The sequence below is a fragment of the Barbus barbus genome (genome assembly GCF_936440315.1).
Source record: "Barbus barbus genome assembly, chromosome: 34".
NCBI classification, from domain to species: domain Eukaryota; kingdom Metazoa; phylum Chordata; class Actinopteri; order Cypriniformes; family Cyprinidae; genus Barbus; species Barbus barbus.
Window position 1 is genome coordinate 22,164,131 of NC_136762.1, and position 25,534 is coordinate 22,189,664.

Genomic DNA, 25,534 nt, shown 5'->3' on the forward strand with positions numbered 1-25,534 from the left:
TTAAGGACATTTTTCGTTTCGGTTTAGACAAACCCCTTCGTTCAAGTCTGCCAGGGGGTAAGATTTGTTGGTCACTGGAATGATATATTGACTTTGTTTTGTTGCTGGCTGGTTCACAATTTACTGTGGGGGTGGCTGAGGAGGAACACAGCCATTCTACAGTACCCGCCACATCAGAGCTTTTTATGTCCCAAACATCATGTCAGGAGTTGTTCACATCATGCCTACTACTCCTGAGTCTGCTCACGTCATGCCTGCTAAGCCAGCGCCTGTTCACGTCATGCCGGCCAAGCCAGCTCCTGTTCACATCATGTCTACCAAGGTAAAGCCTGCTCACGCCATGCCTGCCAAGCCAGCGCCTGTTCACGTCATTCCTGCCAAGCCAGCACCTGTTCACGTTATGTTTACCAAGGTAAAGCCAGCTCACGCCATGCCTGTCGAGCCACAGCCTGCTCACTTCCCGCCAGAGTCTACGGGGCCTGCTCACATCCCGCCAGAGTCTACGGGGCCTGCTCACATCAAGCCAGAGTCTACAGGGCCTGCTCACGTCACGTCAGAGTCTACGGGCCTGCCCACGTCATAGCCGTCAATCCAGAGTCTTGTCACGTCTCAGCTGATCGTCCAGAATCTCGTCACGTCTCAACTGATTGTCCAGAATCTCGTCACGTCTCAGCTGATCGTCCAGAGTCTCGTCACATCTCAGCTGATCGTCCAGAGTCTTGTCACCTCTCAGCTGATCGTCCAGAATCTCGTCACGTCTCAGCTGATCGTCCAGAGTCTCGTCACGTCTCAGCTGATCATCCAGAGTCTTGTCACGTCACAGCTGATCGTCCAGATGCCTGCCAGGCCAGCGCCTGCTCACGCCATGCCTGTCAAACCAAAGCCTGCTCAGATCAAGCAGTCTATGGGGCCTGCTCACATCACGCCAGAGTCTACAGGGCCTGCTCACGTCACATCAGAGTCTACAGGGTCTGCCCACATCATGGCCGTCGTTCTAGAGTCTCGTCACGTCTCAGCTGATTGTCCGGAGTCTCGTCACGTCTCAGCTGATCATTCAGAGTCTCGTCACGTCTCAACTGATTGTCTAGAGTCTCATCAACACCTCAGCTGATCGTCCAGGTTCTTGTCACGTCATAGCTGATTGTCCAGATGCCTGCCAAGCCAGCGCCTGTTCACATCATGTCTACCAAGGTAAAGCCTGCTCATGCCATGCCTGTCAAGCCACAGCCTGATCACATCACGTCAGAGTCTAAGGGGCCTGCTCACATCAAGCCAGAGTCTACAGGGCCTGCTCACATCATGCCAGAGTCTACGGGCCTGCCCACGTCATGGCCGTCGTTCCAGAGTCTTGTCACAGCTGATCGCCCTAAGTCTCGTCACATCTCAGCTGATAGTCCAGAGTCTCGTCATGTCACAGCTGATCGTCCAGAGTCTCATCCTGACATGGCCGCTATTTCAGAGACTTAGCCCTTACATGGCTGCCACGCCTGAGTCCCCGGCCAAGATGGCCACCATGCCTGAGTCCCTGGCCAAAATGGCTGCCACGCCTGAGTTCTGGCCAAGATGGCCGCCACGGCCATCACATCAGAGCCTTGTCATGCCACAGCTGTCAAGCAAGTTTCCCTTAAGGATTTTTTTTTGGGGGGGGGGGGGGGGGGGGCTATAGTACATCCTGCAGATGTGGAGCTTGGGCCAGGACTGATTGCCAGTGTGATGGACCCACCACTGATGTCAGTGGGAGCAGCTGGCATCCCCAGGGCCTCAGCACTGGCTATCACAGAGACTGTTCCCCTGACCTCAGTGCTTCCTGTAATGGCGGTAGCCATCCTGAGTGTTTGGGTGACACACTGAACTTCAGGGGCCTCTTCTGTCCACGAGTCTGCCCCAAAGGCCTCTTCTGTCCACGAGTCTGCTCCAGAGGCCTCTTCTGTCCACGAATCTGCCTCAAAGGCTTCTCCCGTCTATGAGTCCACTGCAGAACCTCCAGAGGTGGCGGCATCCGCTGCAGAACCTCCCGAGGCGGTGGTATCTGCTTCTGAACTCTCTGCCTGTCCTGCCACGGAGGCCTTTAATGAACTCACTGTCTGCCCTGTCACGGCCATGGAGGCCGTCCATGAACTCTCTGCCTGTCCTGTCATGGCAATGGAGGCCGTTCATGAACTCTCTGCCTGTCCTGTCATGGCAATGGAGGCCGTTCATGAACTCAGAGTCTGTCCTGTTAAGGCACCAGAGGCCGCTGTTAACCTCTCTGTGTTCTTTGTTACAGTACCGCCTGATCTGCCTTGGTGGATACCTGCTGTGATGTGGTGGTCATCTGTTCCACTGTGGGGATCTCTGCTCCTGTCGGCACTGCTGACCTGGTGGTCTCCTGGTCTACTGGATTCTGGATTCTACTGGATAATTTAAAATATAAGAATATTAATATATAAATGTAAATGTATATTTCCCAAATATATGCTGTATGTGAGTGTATGTATATATACATAATAAATATACACAGTACACACACATATATTATGTAAACAAAAACTTTTATTTTGGATGTGATTAATCGGGATTAATCGTTTGACAGCATTAATTAATACTATAATTGATATGAATATGTGCAAAGGAAATGACATCCAACAGAGCAAAATAGAATAATTTTTGGACACAAGTACATTAAAATACAAATAACAGATCACTGCAACAAGATCATACCATAACTTGGTGGTTATGATGTAAAGAATCACCAATTTGTCATGCACTGAAAGGTAGACAGTTTTAATTAGAATTAAAGATTTGGATTATGCTTTCTGTAAAACATAAACGCATAAAATGGCTTACGATGCTGTGTAATACAATAGAGATGTTAAATTAGAAATGAAGCACATAAAGGCTGCCTAAAGGCTGCCACATCTCATTTTTGAGCTCAGGTGCAGCACGCATTTAAAGAGAGAAACATCAAACTGATTTCCACACTGCATTTATATGTGTCTGCAATGGTTTACAGTTGCTTTCAGCACAACTGGTTTGGCAACCACTAAATTGTTTTACCATCAAAATGTCAAAATCTAATCATTCTAGTCACAATATTTCCATTAATCAAGTAGTTCTATACAAAACCTATTTCACATTATTGATCTAGACATCATTATTACTATCGCTACATTGATCAATCATTACAGTGTGTAATAACTGTGATATTATGCATTTGTGTGAAACCCTTCATTTATGAGTCATTTCCCCAGGCACAATCACTGTCACAAGCTTTTTCCACTCATAATGCGATTCAGTTCCAAACTAATTTTTCATTTCCGTCACACCAATTATTCCAGCTCTTATGCAATAAGCCCACACTTTCTTCACTTCTCCCAGGTTCCTACGCTCCTCTTCAGCTGGCTTGATGTTACCGTAAGCCCTCCTCTGTCATCACGGTCTCCTTCACATTGAACGTCTCTGTGCACACGGTAAAGTCATCATGGGTCGAGATATGCCTCCGGTTGGGCCCGTGGTGGAGCCTGTGGGGCAAGAGGAACAGGCGTTTGACAGCGGAGCGGTACTTGTTGGACATGAGGTTGTAAAGGACTGGGTTAATGGAGGCGCTCAGGTAGAAGAGCACCATGGAGGCCACGTTGAAGTTCTGACTGAGGCGGGCGGAGTGGTAGTCATCCACATGTGTGAAGAGGAACCGACCGATGTGGTAATGAAGCCAGCAGATGGCAAAGACCGACACAACAACAGCTAGGAGAAGAGAGGGGCACAGGACACGGGGTTAATAGAAGAATGAGATTTGTCCATGTTCTGCGTGGTTGCATACTGAGACAATATTCACAATATTTTGAAATGCCCATGATAAGAATATAATGTATGTTCATTATTGTGATGTTGTATTATTGTATTTCGGCACATGTCTGGTCTACAAATATAAATAATTTAAAGAGATAAAAAACTTTTTTCGTGGAAATGAAATCAAGATTTATTTAATCTATTTTATTTTATGTATTTATTCAATAGTTATTAGTAGAATAAGTGTTACATAGTGCTACAGCTCACATTGCTAGTGGGGTAAATCATGACACTCTTTGTACTTAAAATTATTTTGGTCAAGTTAGGACTAAGTTGTAGATTTCAAAACAACTTTAATTTATGTGTTGGACTCTATATCACGTCTGTCTCGAATCCAAGACCACATTTACATATCTGTCTGTGCCGATTGACGCAATATGATCTGCTCTGTGCTATTCTGTCTCTAGACTGAACACACTGGTGTGCACTGATCTGCAGAGGTTTAAGTGACTATGACATAAATCTAGCCTTCATTCATGCCAAAGGAAATTATATAGACCCTCTTCAGGTCTCGGTCTTAATTTGGACTCAACAAACTCAGGTCTTGGCCGGGACTCAGACTCAAATGAATTGGTCTCGGCTACAACACTGCTAAGGTGTCCTGAGTACTACAGTTGTTAGGGGTGTTGGGATGGTCACTAAATGACAAAAGTCAAGAGTCTACCTCTATGTCTGATGACATTCTGATCTCTAAATATGGCTCAGGTCTCTCCTTCAGTTTAAGTTATATGACCGTTTTTTAACCTGTTTTATGGTCCGCCAAGCAAAAATTGTTATCATGATCTGAAGTAATTGCACACCCTTCTTCGGCACACCACATAATTAGAGATTTGAGACTCTTTCATGTCTACAGCACAAACCTCGTGTGACCAGTTACACTACAAAATTTGATACTTGGGATTAGGAGATTGTCCAGATCCCTAAACTGTAAGAATGAGCTGTGGCAAACTTAAATATTCCTGGCTGTTACTTAAATTCAGAATAGACGACTTTTGCTTTGACTTTTTATGCTGATTTTAATTTTGATTCAACTCTTGATGCCTAAAGCCAGAACCAGTCTGCAGATTCTTCACGTAGTGTATGATGGGCACAAACTATGTTTTTTTTTAGCTTCAAACTCTAATTTTATACAGTCAGGATTTCAAACATGTCTGATATTTTGAGCCTATTATAGAAGACTGAAGGGCTGGATTCTGGAAGCTTCTGTGAGCTTAGATCACAAAGGTCATTAGGGCCTCTCATCTACTGTACATGACCAATTTACAATTAAAGCATTTACTTTATTTTGAAACATTAGAAAATAATCAAGAATATTGTCTGAAACCTCTAGCAGAGAAAAAGTACTTCATATCTGGATGTTTGGGGAAAGTTCCTGATAAAGAGCTTGGGTTTGAACAACCCAGCCTTGAAGAAGTTGCGTATTCTCTATGCGTGTGTGTTAGTGTCTGTGCAGGATCGGTCTCCAGGAAGAATATTAACGGCACCCAGGATAGAATACGCATATGGACATCAGAGAGGTTGTAGTATACGTTGTGTCATGATTATTGATTTATTACCCTCATAAAAATTCCCACCCCCCCTCCCATAACTGGACACCTGTTTGGACACCTGTTTGTACACCCCTAGCCCCCACCGTCTCTAAGCGGCCATTTTATTGACCTCATAGTGAACTTAAGAATTTATGACTGTGTGTGTGTGTGTGTGTGTGTGTGGGGGGCCAATGTTATGTGCTTTAAACTTTAAATGATGAATTTGTGTTAAATGGGTAAAGGGATATTTTATTAAAGTGTTTTCACATACACATCAAGAAAAAAACATCAAACATGTACGTAAAACGTACAAAGACTGTTTATTTCCCTACAAGTGTAGACTTAAAACAGGAAAAACGTAGAAAATAAAACCAAAAAAGCATTAGATACACTATCTTAAAACTAGTTGTTTGACAAAGTTAAATAGAAGAAGTGAGCGCGTTCGTTTAAACCTATTTTGCGGCTTTAAAAAGTTGTGACTTTAAAACAGATACAAAGTTAGATAATATAGATTCGTTTTTATCTTACGATGGTACGTGTGTTTTTCCCTTACAAGTGGACACTAGTCTTGTTAAAACAGTTTTAGGAAAAACTAAAACAAATAAAAAAGCATTAGATACGCTATTTCCTATCATTAGAATTTAAAACTATGTCCTTTGACAAAGTTAAATAAATAGAAGAGTTGCGAGCGCGTTCGTTTATCTATAACAAAAAAGAATCGGATGCGTTAGTTAAAACAATAAGATATTTATCAAAAAAACTATGTCTTGCTCTTTTTTAAAGTTTGACTTTATAACAGACATAAAGTTAAATAATATAGAGACGAGTTCTCTTACGTGAAGTGAAATAAAAAATATCAGACCGTTAAAACACCAGCATAAGATACCTGTAAAAATCTTCTCACATTACAATTGAAAACCTAGCATTTGTCCCAACTTAGAAAAGTTAAACAAATGTCTATCCACGGCGATCGTTAAAACACCAGCATAAGATACTTGTCGAAGTCTATCTTGCGGTCTACCATTAGCTGCACTGACAGAAAGTTAGAAAATGAAAAGACCAGACTATTTTACCCAGCCTCCGTGAGATAACCGCTCCCTTCCGTGTCAAAACTCAGAATGAGGTTACGCTTGCCGTCAGGTCACGCCTACATCACCGCCCTCTAACGCTGTAAGGACAGACCGGCCTGAAGATTTGCATGTTAAAAGAATTAAAGTGATGTTTTAACATTAGAACAAAGTTATTTTATAAATATTTTACATTTCTTAATGGATGAAACCATTCACCATTCATCATAAACCTTTTCACTTTTGAAATTAGGTTAATCTATACAAGTTTTCTTTTAAACATTCACCTCTAGGACACAGGAAAGTGTTGTTTTATTTTATTTTATTTGTTATTCATACTTAACACCTTTTATTTATTTACTCTTTGATATTGTCAATCTTAAAACTTCTAGTGTGCTATGTCGGTTAAAATACACATGTGTGAGGACAAACTGAAATGTATACAGAGTAATAAAATCAGCACACCTCTCTGATTTTCTTGCCGTAAGACTTGTTATCAGTTGAAACAGACGTACAACCTCTAAACATTTACATCAACACACAATATGCAAAATATCACCGCTCATGCACCGCAATGAAACGAGAGAAGTTTGAAGATGGCGCGCAGAATCCTTGACGCTGTGCTATATCAGTTGCACGCGCAAATATCAGAATGAAAAGTGGTAAGAGAGGATTACACTGTGATTTTCTCACCGTAACACTTGCGTGTGTTATCTATCAATTGAAACAGAAGTGCGTAATTAAACCTCTAAAGTTTTACAACATGCACCTGCGAGCGCGCAGGGTCTGATGCGAACTTTGCCTAAAGTTCACCGATCAAAGCATCTCTATGGCATCTATTTTATGACGTGCACCTGCGTGTGTGAACTCTGTCGAAGGTTTAGGAAAAAGTTCACAGACCGGTCAAAGGAAGTGTGACCTATTGAACCTTTTCATGACACACATCTGGTGAAGTTAGGTATAATTGAGAATTGAGTATTTATAATGTATTTATAATCTATTCGAATGTGACTTTAAACTAACGTTTAGGACGTGATGAGATAGTCAAAGAAGGCGATAACCACAAACTTAAATAAATACAGGTCCCCAAAGATGATGGTTTTAATAAAATGCTGTAGGAAAACATTCTTTAATTTACTTCATTTTACCTAGTTTTATTTCTTTTTTCACTCATATATTTTTCATTCGTCAACACAAACACACCTACACATAAACATCCACATAAACAACCATACAGTTAAATATTTAAACTTTTATGATGTCTCATACAAACCTTTTATAAATAAAAAACTTTTAGAATCACACTGGGTATCTTTACAAGGTGATGAAAAGCAGCATGATTAAACAATGATATAACTTTTGTTTTAAAAAATAAGTTTTTAGATCTTCCAAACCTAAAACCACAATGTTCTAAAGCAAGGATTAGAAGCAGTCAAACGATCCTCTGATTAACGCAAGACACTTACAGAGATTTTTCTTTAGGAATTGGACCTAAATTAGATAGATAAAGAAAAAACACGCACACACACACACACACACACAAATCTGAGTATGCTAAATTTTAAATACGACCAAAATCATATATATAGTTTTTACTTGTTGTTGTCATTTAAGAAATGTTTTCATTTTAATCTACACTGTAGATAGTATGTGTACTGTAAAAGAACAAATATACATTTCACTTAAAACTTCAGTAAAATAATTACACCGGCAGTTTTAAACATGATTAAAAAGTTTTAAACACTTTGTGTGTCACTAAAGTAAGTCATGATGTCAATTGTCTTTAAATTAAACTTTAGTTTTATTCTTCAATTTCTTTAAAATAGCCTGATGATAATACATCCCAAGTGGTTTTCTCACGAGTAGATAACTCTTTGGATGTCTTTGTGACAAACACATAATTTTTTACTTCAGAAAAGTTTTCGAAACGTATGACTGAACTTTTACTCATTTGACAGACCTACGTTTCAAATTATTTACCCGAGGCGTTTAACAGCCAGAGGGGTTACATGTTATTTTCTAACGTTCGTGGGAACCTTTATTGGTGTAAATTTCTCACCTAGAACACAAAACTTGTAAATCTTTTGGATTGTGTATGTTTTAGGTGAAGACAGCTCTTTGCGAAAGACAGCTCTTTAAGTCTTGCTGTTTTAACCTTAAACCTATTACACCTGAAGCAAATCAAACTATTGCACTGAAAGCTGCACATTCATTCAAGTTTGAACATGTTAAAATCTCTGCACTCTTGTAAAGACACATAAAACACACACACACACACACACACACACACACACATACACTAAAACAAAACCCTATACAGTTAAACATTTAGACTATTATGATGTGTACTATTTATGTTTTCATCTCTACAAGATGAGGAAAGCAGCATGATTAAACAATGATATAACTTTTGTTTTAACAAATAAGTTTAGATCTTTCAAACCTAAAACCACGATGCTCTAGAGCAAGGATTAGAAGCGGTCAAATGATCCTCTGATTAACGCAAGACTCTTACAGAGATTTTTCTTTATAGGAATTTGACCTATATTAGACTGAAAATTACTTAAGGTTGTCTGCAACAAAAGTATAAGATCCCACAAATGCTTCTCAGAATCTTTACAACAGATTAGACTTTCTTTCTCACCTTAAAAACGGTATTATTAACCGCAGAGTTTAAATGTAGCATTTGTTCACAGTATAATGTTCTATTAAAATAAAAACAACTGGTCTATATAGGTTTATCTGACTAAGATTTGATCAAATAACTGATATAAGAAACATGCAAATATTTGATAAGTCCATCTTATCACACCACAACCTGACGTGTCTGATGGTTTATGATGGTATCTTCCTGATGCAGATGTGTTAAGTGTGTGTAAAATAGTTTAAAAAGTCATATTTTTAGCTTTCACGTAGGATTTGTATCCACGCTCAAGTGGTTTTGTGTAACAGAATCCTGAGACAAATGAAAACAGAATGCGTGAAAGGGGTTTCTCTTTAAGATATTTGTAATGACAGACTAAAAGCTTTATAAAACAATCGTGCGTATGCATTTCTCTCGTACATGTATACAGTAACCGATGAATACACAAAACAGTATTAATACATAACCTCATAAATTCAGCGTGATTCTATCATATCAATCAATAATAAAATATTTAATTTATATACCGTATCAGACTTTCTCTTCAAAACACAAACTTTCTTAAGACTTTTTTAAATGTGTTGAACAATCGGTTTTGGGGGAAAACAGTATAGTGTTGTGTTTCTAAGTTAGGATGCTTGTAGTTAATCCCGTCTTTATCTAAAATATTTTTGTATTCAAACTGTCTCACGCACACACACACACACATGTTGGTTTTAATGTTTTCTGGGGACTCTCCATAAGCGTAATGGTTTTTATACTGAACAAACTGTGTGCGCTATTGCCCTACACCAACCCTACACCTAAACTTAGCCCTCACAGGAGACTTTGTCCATTTTTAGATTTTCAAAAGAACACCATTTAGTATGTTTTTTTTTTTTAAGCCTTTTGAATTACGGGGACATAGGCAGTGTCCTCATAAACCACCTTCATATTGTAATACCTCTGTCATACCCACGTCATTATACAAATTTGTGTCCTCATAAACCACATAAACATGTACACAGGCACACACAGCTTTCCCGGTCAGCCGCAAATTGCCAACAATATTCTTAACTTTGTTTTATCATTCAGCTGTAGCTAAAACCTATAACGGAGTTATACTATAGATGCTGAAAGAGCTCATTAACCTGTTTAACTCTAAAAATGTTAACAATGTCGCTCACGATTAGTTTAACAAACAAGGGTACGCTCATAAAACAAGTCTGGAAGCGATTTGAACCATTCTAACAACAAGTACAACCGCTGCAGAAAATAGGACCGCAGTAAACTCTGGATGTGATAACGACCGCCTTATCAGATGTTCAACATATTATTACAAGGCCTTGCTTATAGTTTATGATGAAGGTAGAAAAATATAAGAACACAACCAAATCCTAACACTATTTCACGAAATAACGCAACAACGGGTGCTCCGTTTCAACATATACACGTCAAATCTGTTTTACCCTAAGTATATCGTATTCTTCTTATATATATATATATATATATATAGATATATATATATATTTGTTTAGGCTAAATAGCTACGTTTTAACAATTCTTTTTGTTTTTACAAAGATGTTATATTGAACGCGTGTAACTAATACCTCCTTCAAACGTTGCGGCCTTTCAGGTCAGCGAACCACAATACCCAGCATACACCTCAGACTACAAACGTGGCCGTCGGGGATCCATATGCCAAAATGCTTGTGCGTGACAGCGCTCTAAACCGTAGGACTTCTGATTATACGGGCGCACAGATATAAAAAGACACGCATTTCCACACTTTTTGTGAAGTACACGCACCTTTCCGTGTTGTGATGATGTAAACCCTTTTTGTGGTCTCTGTTAGCGACGTGAAGTCCAATACATTTCTGCGAAACGATTCTTTCCCACAGTTCGGTTCAGTGATTCGGTTCAAATAACCAATTCTTTGTCTCATTAAGTCGTCTCGCTGTAATCAAAATGGGTGTGAAAGGTGGGATAACATATTAACGCGATGTTTTGGTACGTGTCTTACACAACTGTGCGTTACTTAACGTTTTTATTAAGTTTTAATATAAAAGGTAATAGTCTGTTAACAATTTGATGCTTTTATTATGAAATCGTACAAAGAACCACTAAAGTACGCACTGTTTGTTAACACGGAATAGTCAAAATAATAACCTACTACGAGATTTATTTACAGCATGCCGAATGTAATACAGTTAAACAGAAACATTACAACATTTCAAACTTGTTAAACAACAGCTTCAATACATTCCTCTTATGAAAACGGTTAAAATCGAATGCTGTCAAACAGAATGTTGTCTGCAAGTTCCCGACGTGTAAATTACCAACAAGTTCTCAATATTCTCAATATGAAAATATGTTCAAAACGCATAAACATCCATCACGCATATAGTTTGTGCGTCGATTTAACACGTTCTGTACATACGATCAAAAACACGACCGACAGACAGACAAAACCTCAACGATAGCTGAGATGGATCAGGAGGGAGGACAAAATTATTATTCTTCGTCACAACAACATACCGGGTCCGAGAAATTTGATACCCTTACTACAGATTTTCGCGACATTCTTTATTCTAGTTGTTATTTTCCTCTTATTCAATCATAAACCTGCAAGAGTTAAATTAATTGATAACATTTGAACAAATTCTCTTAAGTGAAAAAAATGAAATCCTGTGTTTACGTTCAGATTTGTCTGATCGTTTTGCGATATTGCATCATTCTGTAATTCGGGTTAACGGGGTTAAATTCTCAAAAGAAATACAACAACGATTAAATGACAGTCCTTCTACATGACACCGCTTAAGACTAAACAACACTAAAGGACTTCTTTCTGGTCTGTCTACGATGTGTGCGTTCACAACACAACCCGTGCACGAAAAACGGGGGTTTGTGTCTTTCTGTTAGCTACATACGACTATTTCACTTCAAACTTTTCTAACTATTACGCTTGAAGCTACGCGTTTCACAGTACATACGCAGATACGTGTTTCTTTTTCGTATGTCTCTAAACAATAGTTAGGTAAATGACTTACATACAGCTGATACGTCATTTTAAGTAAAAGGTGGGACGATTTATGTCTTTTTTATTTTGACCACACCAATGCTTTGATACCCACGTTTTCGACGTCTGTCTTTTAAGCCTGGCCCCAGAAAACAGATGTCTCAAAATTTAGTTCTTCTTTTTATGAAAACGTGCGGTAAACAGTTTTTGTCCTCATCTGCAGTATACCGATGCGTTTTAACACGACATAAATCCCAATAGTTAGTTAGCAAACACGACTGTTTATTACTGAGATAAGTCACATCAGAGCTGCATTCTAGTTTATATTCAACATTTTTCATCTACCTACATGTTTAACGGCGCTACTGTTCTAGGTCTCCTCACGCCGTTGTGAGATATAAACCGCACAGTTTTTTCATAGCGTTAAGCTTTGAAACCATAACAATTTTTACGTTTCCATGACTTTGTGCGCTCTTTCTGCTTGAATTTGTTTACCGCAGTTTCACCATCCTTATCTTATTTTCCCCCGCCTAATTGTATTTGTTAGGCCTTACGCTTGCTAGTTTTGTGCTGTTCATATAATTCGATATTTCTGCTATTTTTTATTCAATAAATATACCCTCTTCATTCACAATATTGTATCAGGTATAAGATACAAGATCCTTTCTTATTACATTGATAACAAACAAACAAAAAAACTTATCTTAGCCGTGACCGATGTTTAGGAATTCCTGGCGACAACCCCCACCCTGTACACAGGCCAACAGGTTGAGGGCGGTTCCGAAATCTAAAACCGACGATGACTGGTCTGACAAACTCAGTTACGGCGTTGCTACCAGGTTTGAAAGTGCAGACGGCGGAGCTACCAAAAACAATCAAAACGTTATATACATGGATCGACAGAATCAGCTTCAAGAATCCAATTCATCTGAGCCTGACGCCCCCCGCAATGTTTCTACTGATAACGCTTCGGCGGATCTGAACCATAAACCGGAAACTGAAAACGAAATTCCACAGGACCGTCGCGGATTAAAACGGTCAATCAAGATTTTAGGAAACGGGGACAACGTTCTATATCGGTTAGGGGACAAAACGTATCTCTTGGAAAGAATCGAATTCTGAAAAATCGTCTGACGCTGTGCAAAAGCTAATGGATCGTGACCGGAGTTCTGGAGATGTCGCGGATGTGCGACTGGAGTGCGACTACGGTACTGGAAAAACGCGTCTTGTAAAAGACGTCATAGACCCCGCTGTTAAACCGCATTACCGAGGACAGATGATCAAACTGATGCAAACGGTCATCGAGCATGCTTGTGATCCGAATCGCGATTGTGCGGGGGATACAGAGCGTGTAAAAAATCTCAAGAACGAAATGGATGTTGTAAGAAGCGTGAAAAATAACCCATGGCCTGATTTGAGTAGCATGTTTCTCACCGGCAAAGAGTCTGCCTTTTTAATAACCAGAAAAATTCTGGATGTAACGTCCGAATGTGAGGATGAAATGGACATTAACGAGGTTCTCTGTCTGTGTACGTGTATAACAGATTTATGCACGTCGTTGGCTGCAAAAAATTGTGATTCTATAACGTGTGAAATTGTTGAATCGCTGGTTGATTTTATATTTGAGCAAAACATGTTTGTCTGCAGAGATTTTCTTTTCTGGCTAGACCACCGGTATAATGTCGTTACTACCGCTTGTTTGTAAATTTTATCATTTTCGTCGCTGTATGATTGTATACTCAACGATATATTGTTGAAATAAAAGGTTGTCTCAACTCCTTATTCTGTTCTCTGACTTCATAAAAATGTCTTTATTTAAAACGTTTAAATGTAACTATTTAAGCGGTAGAGATAGTACGTTTTTTGTTTGTTTGTTATCAATGTAATAAGAAAGGATCTTGTATCTTATACCTGATACAATATTGTGAATGAAGAGGGTATATTTATTGAATAAAAAATAGCAGAAATATCGAATTATATGAACAGCACAAAACTAGCAAGCGTAAGGCCTAACAAATACAATTAGGCGGGGGAAAATAAGATAAGGATGGTGAAACTGCGGTAAACAAATTCAAGCAGAAAGAGCGCACAAAGTCATGGAAACGTAAAAATTGTTATGGTTTCAAAGCTTAACGCTATGAAAAAACTGTGCGGTTTATATCTCACAACGGCGTGAGGAGACCTAGAACAGTAGCGCCGTTAAACATGTAGGTAGATGAAAAATGTTGAATATAAACTAGAATGCAGCTCTGATGTGACTTATCTCAGTAATAAACAGTCGTGTTTGCTAACTAACTATTGGGATTTATGTCGTGTTAAAACGCATCGGTATACTGCAGATGAGGACAAAAACTGTTTACCGCACGTTTTCATAAAAAGAAGAACTAAATTTTGAGACATCTGTTTTCTGGGGCCAGGCTTAAAAGACAGACGTCGAAAACGTGGGTATCAAAGCATTGGTGTGGTCAAAATAAAAAAGACATAAATCGTCCCACCTTTTACTTAAAATGACGTATCAGCTGTATGTAAGTCATTTACCTAACTATTGTTTAGAGACATACGAAAAAGAAACACGTATCTGCGTATGTACTGTGAAACGCGTAGCTTCAAGCGTAATAGTTAGAAAAGTTTGAAGTGAAATAGTCGTATGTAGCTAACAGAAAGACACAAACCCCCGTTTTTCGTGCACGGGTTGTGTTGTGAACGCACACATCGTAGACAGACCAGAAAGAAGTCCTTTAGTGTTGTTTAGTCTTAAGCGGTGTCATGTAGAAGGACTGTCATTTAATCGTTGTTGTATTTCTTTTGAGAATTTAACCCCGTTAACCCGAATTACAGAATGATGCAATATCGCAAAACGATCAGACAAATCTGAACGTAAACACAGGATTTCATTTTTTTCACTTAAGAGAATTTGTTCAAATGTTATCAATTAATTTAACTCTTGCAGGTTTATGATTGAATAAGAGGAAAATAACAACTAGAATAAAGAATGTCGCGAAAATCTGTAGTAAGGGTATCAAATTTCTCGGACCCGGTATGTTATTGTGACGAAGAATAATAATTTTGTCCTCCCTCCTGATCCATCTCAGCTATCGTTGAGGTTTTGTCTGTCTGTCGGTCGTGTTTTTGATCGTATGTACAGAACGTGTTAAATCGACGCACAAACTATATGCGTGATGGATGTTTATGCGTTTTGAACATATTTTCATATTGAGAATATTGAGAACTTGTTGGTAATTTACACGTCGGGAACTTGCAGACAACATTCTGTTTGACAGCATTCGATTTTAACCGTTTTCATAAGAGGAATGTATTGAAGCTGTTGTTTAACAAGTTTGAAATGTTGTAATGTTTCTGTTTAACTGTATTACATTCGGCATGCTGTAAATAAATCTCGTAGTAGGTTATTATTTTGACTATTCCGTGTTAACAAACAGTGCGTACTTTAGTGGTTCTTTGTACGATTTCATAATAAAAGCATCAAATTGTTAACAGACTATTACCTTTTATATTAAAACTTAATAAAAACGTTAAGTAACGCACAGTTGTGTAAGACACGTACCAAAACATCGCGTTAATATGTTATCCCACCTTTCACACCCATTTTGATTACAGCGAGACGACTTAATGAGACAAAGAATTGGTTATTTGAACCGAATCACTGAACCGAACTGTGGGAAAGAATCGTTTCGCAGAAATGTATTGGACTTCACGTCGCTAACAGAGACCACAAAAAGGGTTTACATCATCACAACACGGAAAGGTGCGTGTACTTCACAAAAAGTGTGGAAATGCGTGTCTTTTTATATCTGTGCGCCCGTATAATCAGAAGTCCTACGGTTTAGAGCGCTGTCACGCACAAGCATTTTGGCATATGGATCCCCGACGGCCACGTTTGTAGTCTGAGGTGTATGCTGGGTATTGTGGTTCGCTGACCTGAAAGGCCGCAACGTTTGAAGGAGGTATTAGTTACACGCGTTCAATATAACATCTTTGTAAAAACAAAAAGAATTGTTAAAACGTAGCTATTTAGCCTAAACAAATATATATATATATCTATATATATATATATATATATATAAGAAGAATACGATATACTTAGGGTAAAACAGATTTGACGTGTATATGTTGAAACGGAGCACCCGTTGTTGCGTTATTTCGTGAAATAGTGTTAGGATTTGGTTGTGTTCTTATATTTTTCTACCTTCATCATAAACTATAAGCAAGGCCTTGTAATAATATGTTGAACATCTGATAAGGCGGTCGTTATCACATCCAGAGTTTACTGCGGTCCTATTTTCTGCAGCGGTTGTACTTGTTGTTAGAATGGTTCAAATCGCTTCCAGACTTGTTTTATGAGCGTACCCTTGTTTGTTAAACTAATCGTGAGCGACATTGTTAACATTTTTAGAGTTAAACAGGTTAATGAGCTCTTTCAGCATCTATAGTATAACTCCGTTATAGGTTTTAGCTACAGCTGAATGATAAAACAAAGTTAAGAATATTGTTGGCAATTTGCGGCTGACCGGGAAAGCTGTGTGTGCCTGTGTACATGTTTATGTGGTTTATGAGGACACAAATTTGTATAATGACGTGGGTATGACAGAGGTATTACAATATGAAGGTGGTTTATGAGGACACTGCCTATGTCCCCGTAATTCAAAAGGCTTAAAAAAAAAAAACATACTAAATGGTGTTCTTTTGAAAATCTAAAAATGGACAAAGTCTCCTGTGAGGGCTAAGTTTAGGTGTAGGGTTGGTGTAGGGCAATAGCGCACACAGTTTGTTCAGTATAAAAACCATTACGCTTATGGAGAGTCCCCAGAAAACATTAAAACCAACATGTGTGTGTGTGTGTGCGTGAGACAGTTTGAATACAAAAATATTTTAGATAAAGACGGGATTAACTACAAGCATCCTAACTTAGAAACACAACACTATACTGTTTTCCCCCAAAACCGATTGCTCAACACATTTAAAAAAGTCTTAAGAAAGTTTGTGTTTTGAAGAGAAAGTCTGATACGGTATATAAATTAAATATTTTATTATTGATTGATATGATAGAATCACGCTGAATTTATGAGGTTATGTATTAATACTGTTTTGTGTATTCATCGGTTACTGTATACATGTACGAGAGAAATGCATACGCACGATTGTTTTATAAAGCTTTTAGTCTGTCATTACAAATATCTTAAAGAGAAACCCCTTTCACGCATTCTGTTTTCATTTGTCTCAGGATTCTGTTACACAAAACCACTTGAGCGTGGATACAAATCCTACGTGAAAGCTAAAAATATGACTTTTTAAACTATTTTACACACACTTAACACATCTGCATCAGGAAGATACCATCATAAACCATCAGACACGTCAGGTTGTGGTGTGATAAGATGGACTTATCAAATATTTGCATGTTTCTTATATCAGTTATTTGATCAAATCTTAGTCAGATAAACCTATATAGACCAGTTGTTTTTATTTTAATAGAACATTATACTGTGAACAAATGCTACATTTAAACTCTGCGGTTAATAATACCGTTTTTAAGGTGAGAAAGAAAGTCTAATCTGTTGTAAAGATTCTGAGAAGCATTTGTGGGATCTTATACTTTTGTTGCAGACAACCTTAAGTAATTTTCAGTCTAATATAGGTCAAATTCCTATAAAGAAAAATCTCTGTAAGAGTCTTGCGTTAATCAGAGGATCATTTGACCGCTTCTAATCCTTGCTCTAGAGCATCGTGGTTTTAGGTTTGAAAGATCTAAACTTATTTGTTAAAACAAAAGTTATATCATTGTTTAATCATGCTGCTTTCCTCATCTTGTAGAGATGAAAACATAAATAGTACACATCATAATAGTCTAAATGTTTAACTGTATAGGGTTTTGTTTTAGTGTATGTGTGTGTGTGTGTGTGTGTGTGTGTGTGTGTGTGTTTTATGTGTCTTTACAAGAGTGCAGAGATTTTAACATGTTCAAACTTGAATGAATGTGCAGCTTTCAGTGCAATAGTTTGATTTGCTTCAGGTGTAATAGGTTTAAGGTTAAAACAGCAAGACTTAAAGAGCTGTCTTTCGCAAAGAGCTGTCTTCACCTAAAACATACACAATCCAAAAGATTTACAAGTTTTGTGTTCTAGGTGAGAAATTTACACCAATAAAGGTTCCCACGAACGTTAGAAAATAACATGTAACCCCTCTGGCTGTTAAACGCCTCGGGTAAATAATTTGAAACGTAGGTCTGTCAAATGAGTAAAAGTTCAGTCATACGTTTCGAAAACTTTTCTGAAGTAAAAAATTATGTGTTTGTCACAAAGACATCCAAAGAGTTATCTACTCGTGAGAAAACCACTTGGGATGTATTATCATCAGGCTATTTTAAAGAAATTGAAGAATAAAACTAAAGTTTAATTTAAAGACAATTGACATCATGACTTACTTTAGTGACACACAAAGTGTTTAAAACTTTTTAATCATGTTTAAAACTGCCGGTGTAATTATTTTACTGAAGTTTTAAGTGAAATGTATATTTGTTCTTTTACAGTACACATACTATCTACAGTGTAGATTAAAATGAAAACATTTCTTAAATGACAACAACAAGTAAAAACTATATATATGATTTTGGTCGTATTTAAAATTTAGCATACTCAGATTTGTGTGTGTGTGTGTGTGTGTGCGTGTTTTTTCTTTATCTATCTAATTTAGGTCCAATTCCTAAAGAAAAATCTCTGTAAGTGTCTTGCGTTAATCAGAGGATCGTTTGACTGCTTCTAATCCTTGCTTTAGAACATTGTGGTTTTAGGTTTGGAAGATCTAAAAACTTATTTTTTAAAACAAAAGTTATATCATTGTTTAATCATGCTGCTTTTCATCACCTTGTAAAGATACCCAGTGTGATTCTAAAAGTTTTTTATTTATAAAAGGTTTGTATGAGACATCATAAAAGTTTAAATATTTAACTGTATGGTTGTTTATGTGGATGTTTATGTGTAGGTGTGTTTGTGTTGACGGATGAAAAATATATGAGTGAAAAAAGAAATAAAACTAGGTAAAATGAAGTAAATTAAAGAATGTTTTCCTACAGCATTTTATTAAAACCATCATCTTTGGGGACCTGTATTTATTTAAGTTTGTGGTTATCGCCTTCTTTGACTATCTCATCACGTCCTAAACGTTAGTTTAAAGTCACATTCGAATAGATTATAAATACATTATAAATACTCAATTCTCAATTATACCTAACTTCACCAGATGTGTGTCATGAAAAGGTTCAATAGGTCACACTTCCTTTGACCGGTCTGTGAACTTTTTCCTAAACCTTCGACAGAGTTCACACACGCAGGTGCACGTCATAAAATAGATGCCATAGAGATGCTTTGATCGGTGAACTTTAGGCAAAGTTCGCATCAGACCCTGCGCGCTCGCAGGTGCATGTTGTAAAACTTTAGAGGTTTAATTACGCACTTCTGTTTCAATTGATAGATAACACACGCAAGTGTTACGGTGAGAAAATCACAGTGTAATCCTCTCTTACCACTTTTCATTCTGATATTTGCGCGTGCAACTGATATAGCACAGCGTCAAGGATTCTGCGCGCCATCTTCAAACTTCTCTCGTTTCATTGCGGTGCATGAGCGGTGATATTTTGCATATTGTGTGTTGATGTAAATGTTTAGAGGTTGTACGTCTGTTTCAACTGATAACAAGTCTTACGGCAAGAAAATCAGAGAGGTGTGCTGATTTTATTACTCTGTATACATTTCAGTTTGTCCTCACACATGTGTATTTTAACCGACATAGCACACTAGAAGTTTTAAGATTGACAATATCAAAGAGTAAATAAATAAAAGGTGTTAAGTATGAATAACAAATAAAATAAAATAAAACAACACTTTCCTGTGTCCTAGAGGTGAATGTTTAAAAGAAAACTTGTATAGATTAACCTAATTTCAAAAGTGAAAAGGTTTATGATGAATGGTGAATGGTTTCATCCATTAAGAAATGTAAAATATTTATAAAATAACTTTGTTCTAATGTTAAAACATCACTTTAATTCTTTTAACATGCAAATCTTCAGGCCGGTCTGTCCTTACAGCGTTAGAGGGCGGTGATGTAGGCGTGACCTGACGGCAAGCGTAACCTCATTCTGAGTTTTGACACGGAAGGGAGCGGTTATCTCACGGAGGCTGGGTAAAATAGTCTGGTCTTTTCATTTTCTAACTTTCTGTCAGTGCAGCTAATGGTAGACCGCAAGATAGACTTCGACAAGTATCTTATGCTGGTGTTTTAACGATCGCCGTGGATAGACATTTGTTTAACTTTTCTAAGTTGGGACAAATGCTAGGTTTTCAATTGTAATGTGAGAAGATTTTTACAGGTATCTTATGCTGGTGTTTTAACGGTCTGATATTTTTTATTTCACTTCACGGTAAGAGAACTCGTCTCTATATTATTTAACTTTATGTCTGTTATAAAGTCAAACTTTAAAAAAGAGCAAGACATAGTTTTTTTGATAAATATCTTATTGTTTTAACTAACGCATCCGATTCTTTTTTGTTATAGATAAACGAACGCGCTCGCAACTCTTCTATTTATTTAACTTTGTCAAAGGACATAGTTTTAAATTCTAATGATAGGAAATAGCGTATCTAATGCTTTTTTATTTGTTTTAGTTTTTCCTAAAACTGTTTTAACAAGACTAGTGTCCACTTGTAAGGGAAAAACACACGTACCATCGTAAGATAAAAACGAATCTATATTATCTAACTTTGTATCTGTTTTAAAGTCACAACTTTTTAAAGCCGCAAAATAGGTTTAAACGAACGCGCTCACTTCTTCTATTTAACTTTGTCAAACAACTAGTTTTAAGATAGTGTATCTAATGCTTTTTTGGTTTTATTTTCTACGTTTTTCCTGTTTTAAGTCTACACTTGTAGGGAAATAAACAGTCTTTGTACGTTTTACGTACATGTTTGATGTTTTTTTTCTTGATGTGTATGTGAAAACACTTTAATAAAATATCCCTTTACCCATTTAACACAAATTCATCATTTAAAGTTTAAAGCACATAACATTGGCCCCCCACACACACACACACACACACACACAGTCATAAATTCTTAAGTTCACTATGAGGTCAATAAAATGGCCGCTTAGAGACGGTGGGGGCTAGGGGTGTACAAACAGGTGTCCAAACAGGTGTCCAGTTATGGGAGGGGGGGTGGGAATTTTTATGAGGGTAATAAATCAATAATCATGACACAACGTATACTACAACCTCTCTCTGACATCTCCATCACCCTGATGCATAGATGGCAGATATACAGTGGTGGCCATAATTATTAGAACACTAGTATTTTCACCAGCTAAAATGAATGATTTTTTATATAGCATTTATGTAGCGCTTTATTGTGTATTGCTGTACACACAAAGCTCAATCATATGGGGGGGATCTCTCCTCAACCACCACCAGTGTTTTTTTTTTTTTTAATTCAGTTGTTTCAATCCTTTGCTGTAGTGTCAAATATCAGTTTACATTTCCAAACATTCATTTTGCCATTAATTGTAATAATCCAGAGAAATTTTGTCTGACAACAGCCAGTGCTCCACACAGAGATCTGATCTGATCATCATCCAGTCTGTCTGGAGTGACATGAAGAAACAGAATAAACTGAGACAGACTAAATCCAGAAGAACTGTGGCAACGTCTCAAGTTGCTTCAAGAAACCTTCCTGAGAAGCTACAGTTCTGTTAAAAGTTTTAGGCACTTGTGTAAAAATGCTGTAAAATGAGGATGCTGTCAAATGTTATATGTTAATGTTATAAATAGATTTTCTTTATCAATTAACTTCTATTAATTAAAATAGATTGATACTTGGTGTGACCATCCTTTGCTTTTAAAGCAGCTTTTTACCTAGATGCACTTGCGCATAGTTTTTCAGGTAGCTTTGCAGGTAAGTTTCTTGAAGCATCTTACGTTGCCACAGTTCTGATTTAGTCTGTCTCTGTTTATTCTGTTTATTCATGTCATTCCAGACAGACTGGATGATGATCAGATCAGATCTCTGTGTGGAGCACTGGCTGTTGTCAGACAAAAATCTCACTGCATTATTACAATTAATGGCAAAATAAATGTTTGGAAATGTAAACTGATATTTTCTACTGACACACTACAGCAAAATATAGAAACAACTGACTTAAAGTTCACCCAAAAATGAAAATTCTGTCATCGTTTACTCACCCTCAGGTAGTTCCAAACCTGAATGTCTTTGTTCTGCTGAACACAAAGGAAGATTTTCTAAAGAATGTGGGAAACAGAGAAGTTCTCTGTTTCCCACATTCTTTAGAAAATACAGCCTGGTTACAAACTTTCCTCAAAATATCTTCCTTTGCGTTTGTCGGCAGAACAAAGACATTCATACAGGTTTGGAACTACTTGAGGGTGAGTAAATGATGACAGAATTTGAATTTTTGGGTGAACTATCCCTTTAAAACCATTTTTAGCTGTTGAAAATACTAGTGTTCTAATAATTTTGGGCACCACTGTACATCTCTGGAGTGACCCATTGCGTGTGAACTCTAATCGTTTGTCACCTAAATAATCTTCGGAGATGTGCTGTGAACTGATCTGTTAAGATTTTGCATGTTTTTCTAAGATTTAACCAATCAGAATTCTTTAAACCTAAATTAATAACTTATTTAGTGACCTATGTTAGAGTATGATTATACACTCCTCGCGAATATTGAAGCTGACTTCTGATGATGAAACTGCACTATTTTCTTTAGTAAATTTTTATTCAATTGTTTGCATTTCTGACTCCTGGTCTTTATTCACATTCCTGGTCCTTGGGTCTTAACTGTAAATCCCCTACAACACAGTGTTTTCATCTGTCATGCATTTTCTAGCAACAGGGCGCATGAGTTTGATAAGTTTAGTATGACTTGAAAGTCTAATGCGATAAGTCTAATGGAATAATCCTCAGTCGTTTAATGTATGATACCCAGATTTTCTCCGTAACCATTTTCAAAATCTGCAAATGAATGAGTAGTGTTTAAATTCGTGTAGTGTATTCCAGCCTCAACACTACCCAAGACCCACTCACCCAAAATCTTGACGGTCTGCCTGTTAACCTTCTGTCTGGCTGCCGCATTGGGCCCATGAAGCTCATGACGACACTTCCACAACTTTCGACCGATGGATCCATACAGAAAGAGCTGGCAAAACATGGGGCAGAAAAAGTAGGCGGTTGACACCCAGATAGTGGTGTGCAGCAGCCCTGATTCGATGGCATAGAGTGTGTGCTTGCACTGCCGAGTGTCCGGGTCAGGAATCGTCTCGTTCTCGTACTCCACACCCATCAGGAAGAACACTGGCGCAGCGGACAGTAGGGCAAAACCCCACAGAGCCAGAATGACATTCTTGGCCCTTCGCTTGGTGATGGCAACCTTGGCTTTGAAAGGGAAGCAGATGGCCAGGTAATGCTCCATGCTGAGCACTGTGATGTGGAGGATGGTGGCGTTGGCGCATCCTTCATTGATGTAGTGTGATAAACGGCACACCAGCTCCCCGAAGACCCATGGAACATACTTCCAGAGGCGATAGAGGTTGAAGGGGAGGCTAAGGAAGATGACCAGGTCTGAGATGGCCATGCTGGAGAGATACAGGTTGGTGGTGGTCTTCATGTCCTTGAAGCGCTGGATAATAAGTATGGTCATGGTGTTGCCGGTTATGCCTACGACAAAGAGCAGGATGCAAATGGTGGTGACAGGAATGAGGGTGGAGGTTGAGAAGAGAGAGTCTCCGCAATGGTGGTCTTCCATGAACTCTTCCATATTGATGCAAATCTGCAAATGCCCCTTGATAAGGTCTAAGATATTTAGGTAAACGTACAAAAGACCTTTAAAAGAGGTTGAGCATGAAGAACTCTGGTGAGGCTTCTTTGCTGAAAGTCTATTTCAGTATCAGGAAAGGTGGAACCAAAGAGGTGATGTGTTTGAACAGATGAAAAATATATATTTTTTTAAACCTATTTAATTTTAGCTAGTTTCTATAGTTTCTAAAGAAACATTTCTCATTTTCATTTAGTAAAAAAAAAAAAAAAAAAAAAATTATATATATATCTATGTTTTGTTTTTTTGCATACAATATTTGTCACACTTGAATAATTCGGATAAAACTAATTAATATTACACAAAGATAGCCCGAGAAAATACAAAATGCAGTTTTGAAATAAGGATTTAATTTATTAAGGAAAAAAAAAGTTGTCAAAACCTGCCTGGCACTATGTGAAAAAGTAATTGCCCCCTAAATCTAATAACTGGTTGTCCCACCCTTTGCAGCAACAACTGCAATCAAGCGTTTGCGATAACTGACAATGATTCTTTCACATCGCTGTGGAGGATTTTTGGCCCACTCTTCTTTGAAGAATAGTTTTAATTCAGCCACACTGGAGGGTTTGAGCATGAATGGACTGTTTAAGGTCATGCCACAGCATCTCAATCGGATTTAAGTACAGACTTTGACTTGGCCACTCCAAAACCTTAATTTTGTTTTTCTTGAGCCATTCAGAGGTGGACTTGCTGATGTGTTTGGGATCAATGTCCTGCTGCATAACCCAAGTGTGCTTGAGCTTGAGGTCACAAACTGACTGTCGGACATTCTCCTTCAGGATTTTCTGATAGAGTGCAGAATTCATGGTTCCATCAATTATGGCAAGTCGTCCAGGTCCTGAAGCTGCAAAGCAGCCCCAGACCATCACACTACCACCACCATGTTTGCCTGTTGGTATGATGTTCTTTTTATGAAATGCTGAGTTGGTTTTACGACAGATGTAACGAGACACACACCTTCCAAAAAGTTGAACTTTTGTCTCATCAGTCCACAGAATAATTGCCCAAAAGTCTTGGGGATAATCAAGATATTTTTTGGCAAATGTGAGACGGGCCTTTGTGTTCTTTTAGTTTTGCCTTGGAACTCTTCCATGGATGCCGTTTTTGCCCAGTCTCTTTCTTATTGTTGAATCACGGACACTGACCTTAATTGAGGCAAGCAAGGCAGTTCTTTAGATGCTGTTCCGGGTTCTTTTATGACCTCCTGGATGAGTTGTCGTTGCACTCTTGGAGTAATTTTGGTAGGCCGGCCACGCCTGGGAAGGTTCACCACTGTTACAAGTTTTCTCCATTTGTGGATAATGGCTCTGACAGTGGTTCGTGGAGTCCCACAGTCTTAGAAATGGCTTTATAACCATTTCCACACTAATATAACTATTTTGCTTGTCATCTGTTCTTGAATTTCTTTAGATCGCGGCATGATGTGTTGCTCTTTAAGCATGCTTTACTTTGTCAGACAGGTTCTATTTAAGTGATTTCTTGATTCAACAGGTCTGGCAGTACTCAGGCCTGGGTTTGGCAAGTGAAATTTAACACAGCTTTCTAAAATAATGTAGTTAATCACAGTTCTTTC

The 25,534-nt window shown here is 38.1% G+C and overlaps 1 protein-coding gene across 1 annotated transcript; it reads right to left on the reverse strand.

Moving 5' to 3' along the window:
* Nucleotides 1-1,470: 1,470 nt before the first annotated feature.
* LOC306854121 (growth hormone secretagogue receptor type 1-like) lies at nucleotides 1,471-23,904 on the reverse strand (the record flags this gene model as incomplete). The annotated part of the gene is made up of 4 exons (XM_079391953.1): nucleotides 1,471-1,554; nucleotides 2,270-2,390; nucleotides 3,393-3,723; nucleotides 23,175-23,904. The coding sequence occupies 4 exons, from the start codon at nucleotides 23,902-23,904 to the stop codon at nucleotides 1,471-1,473; spliced, it is 1,266 nt and encodes a 421-aa protein (XP_079248079.1).
* Nucleotides 23,905-25,534: the final 1,630 nt, after the last annotated feature.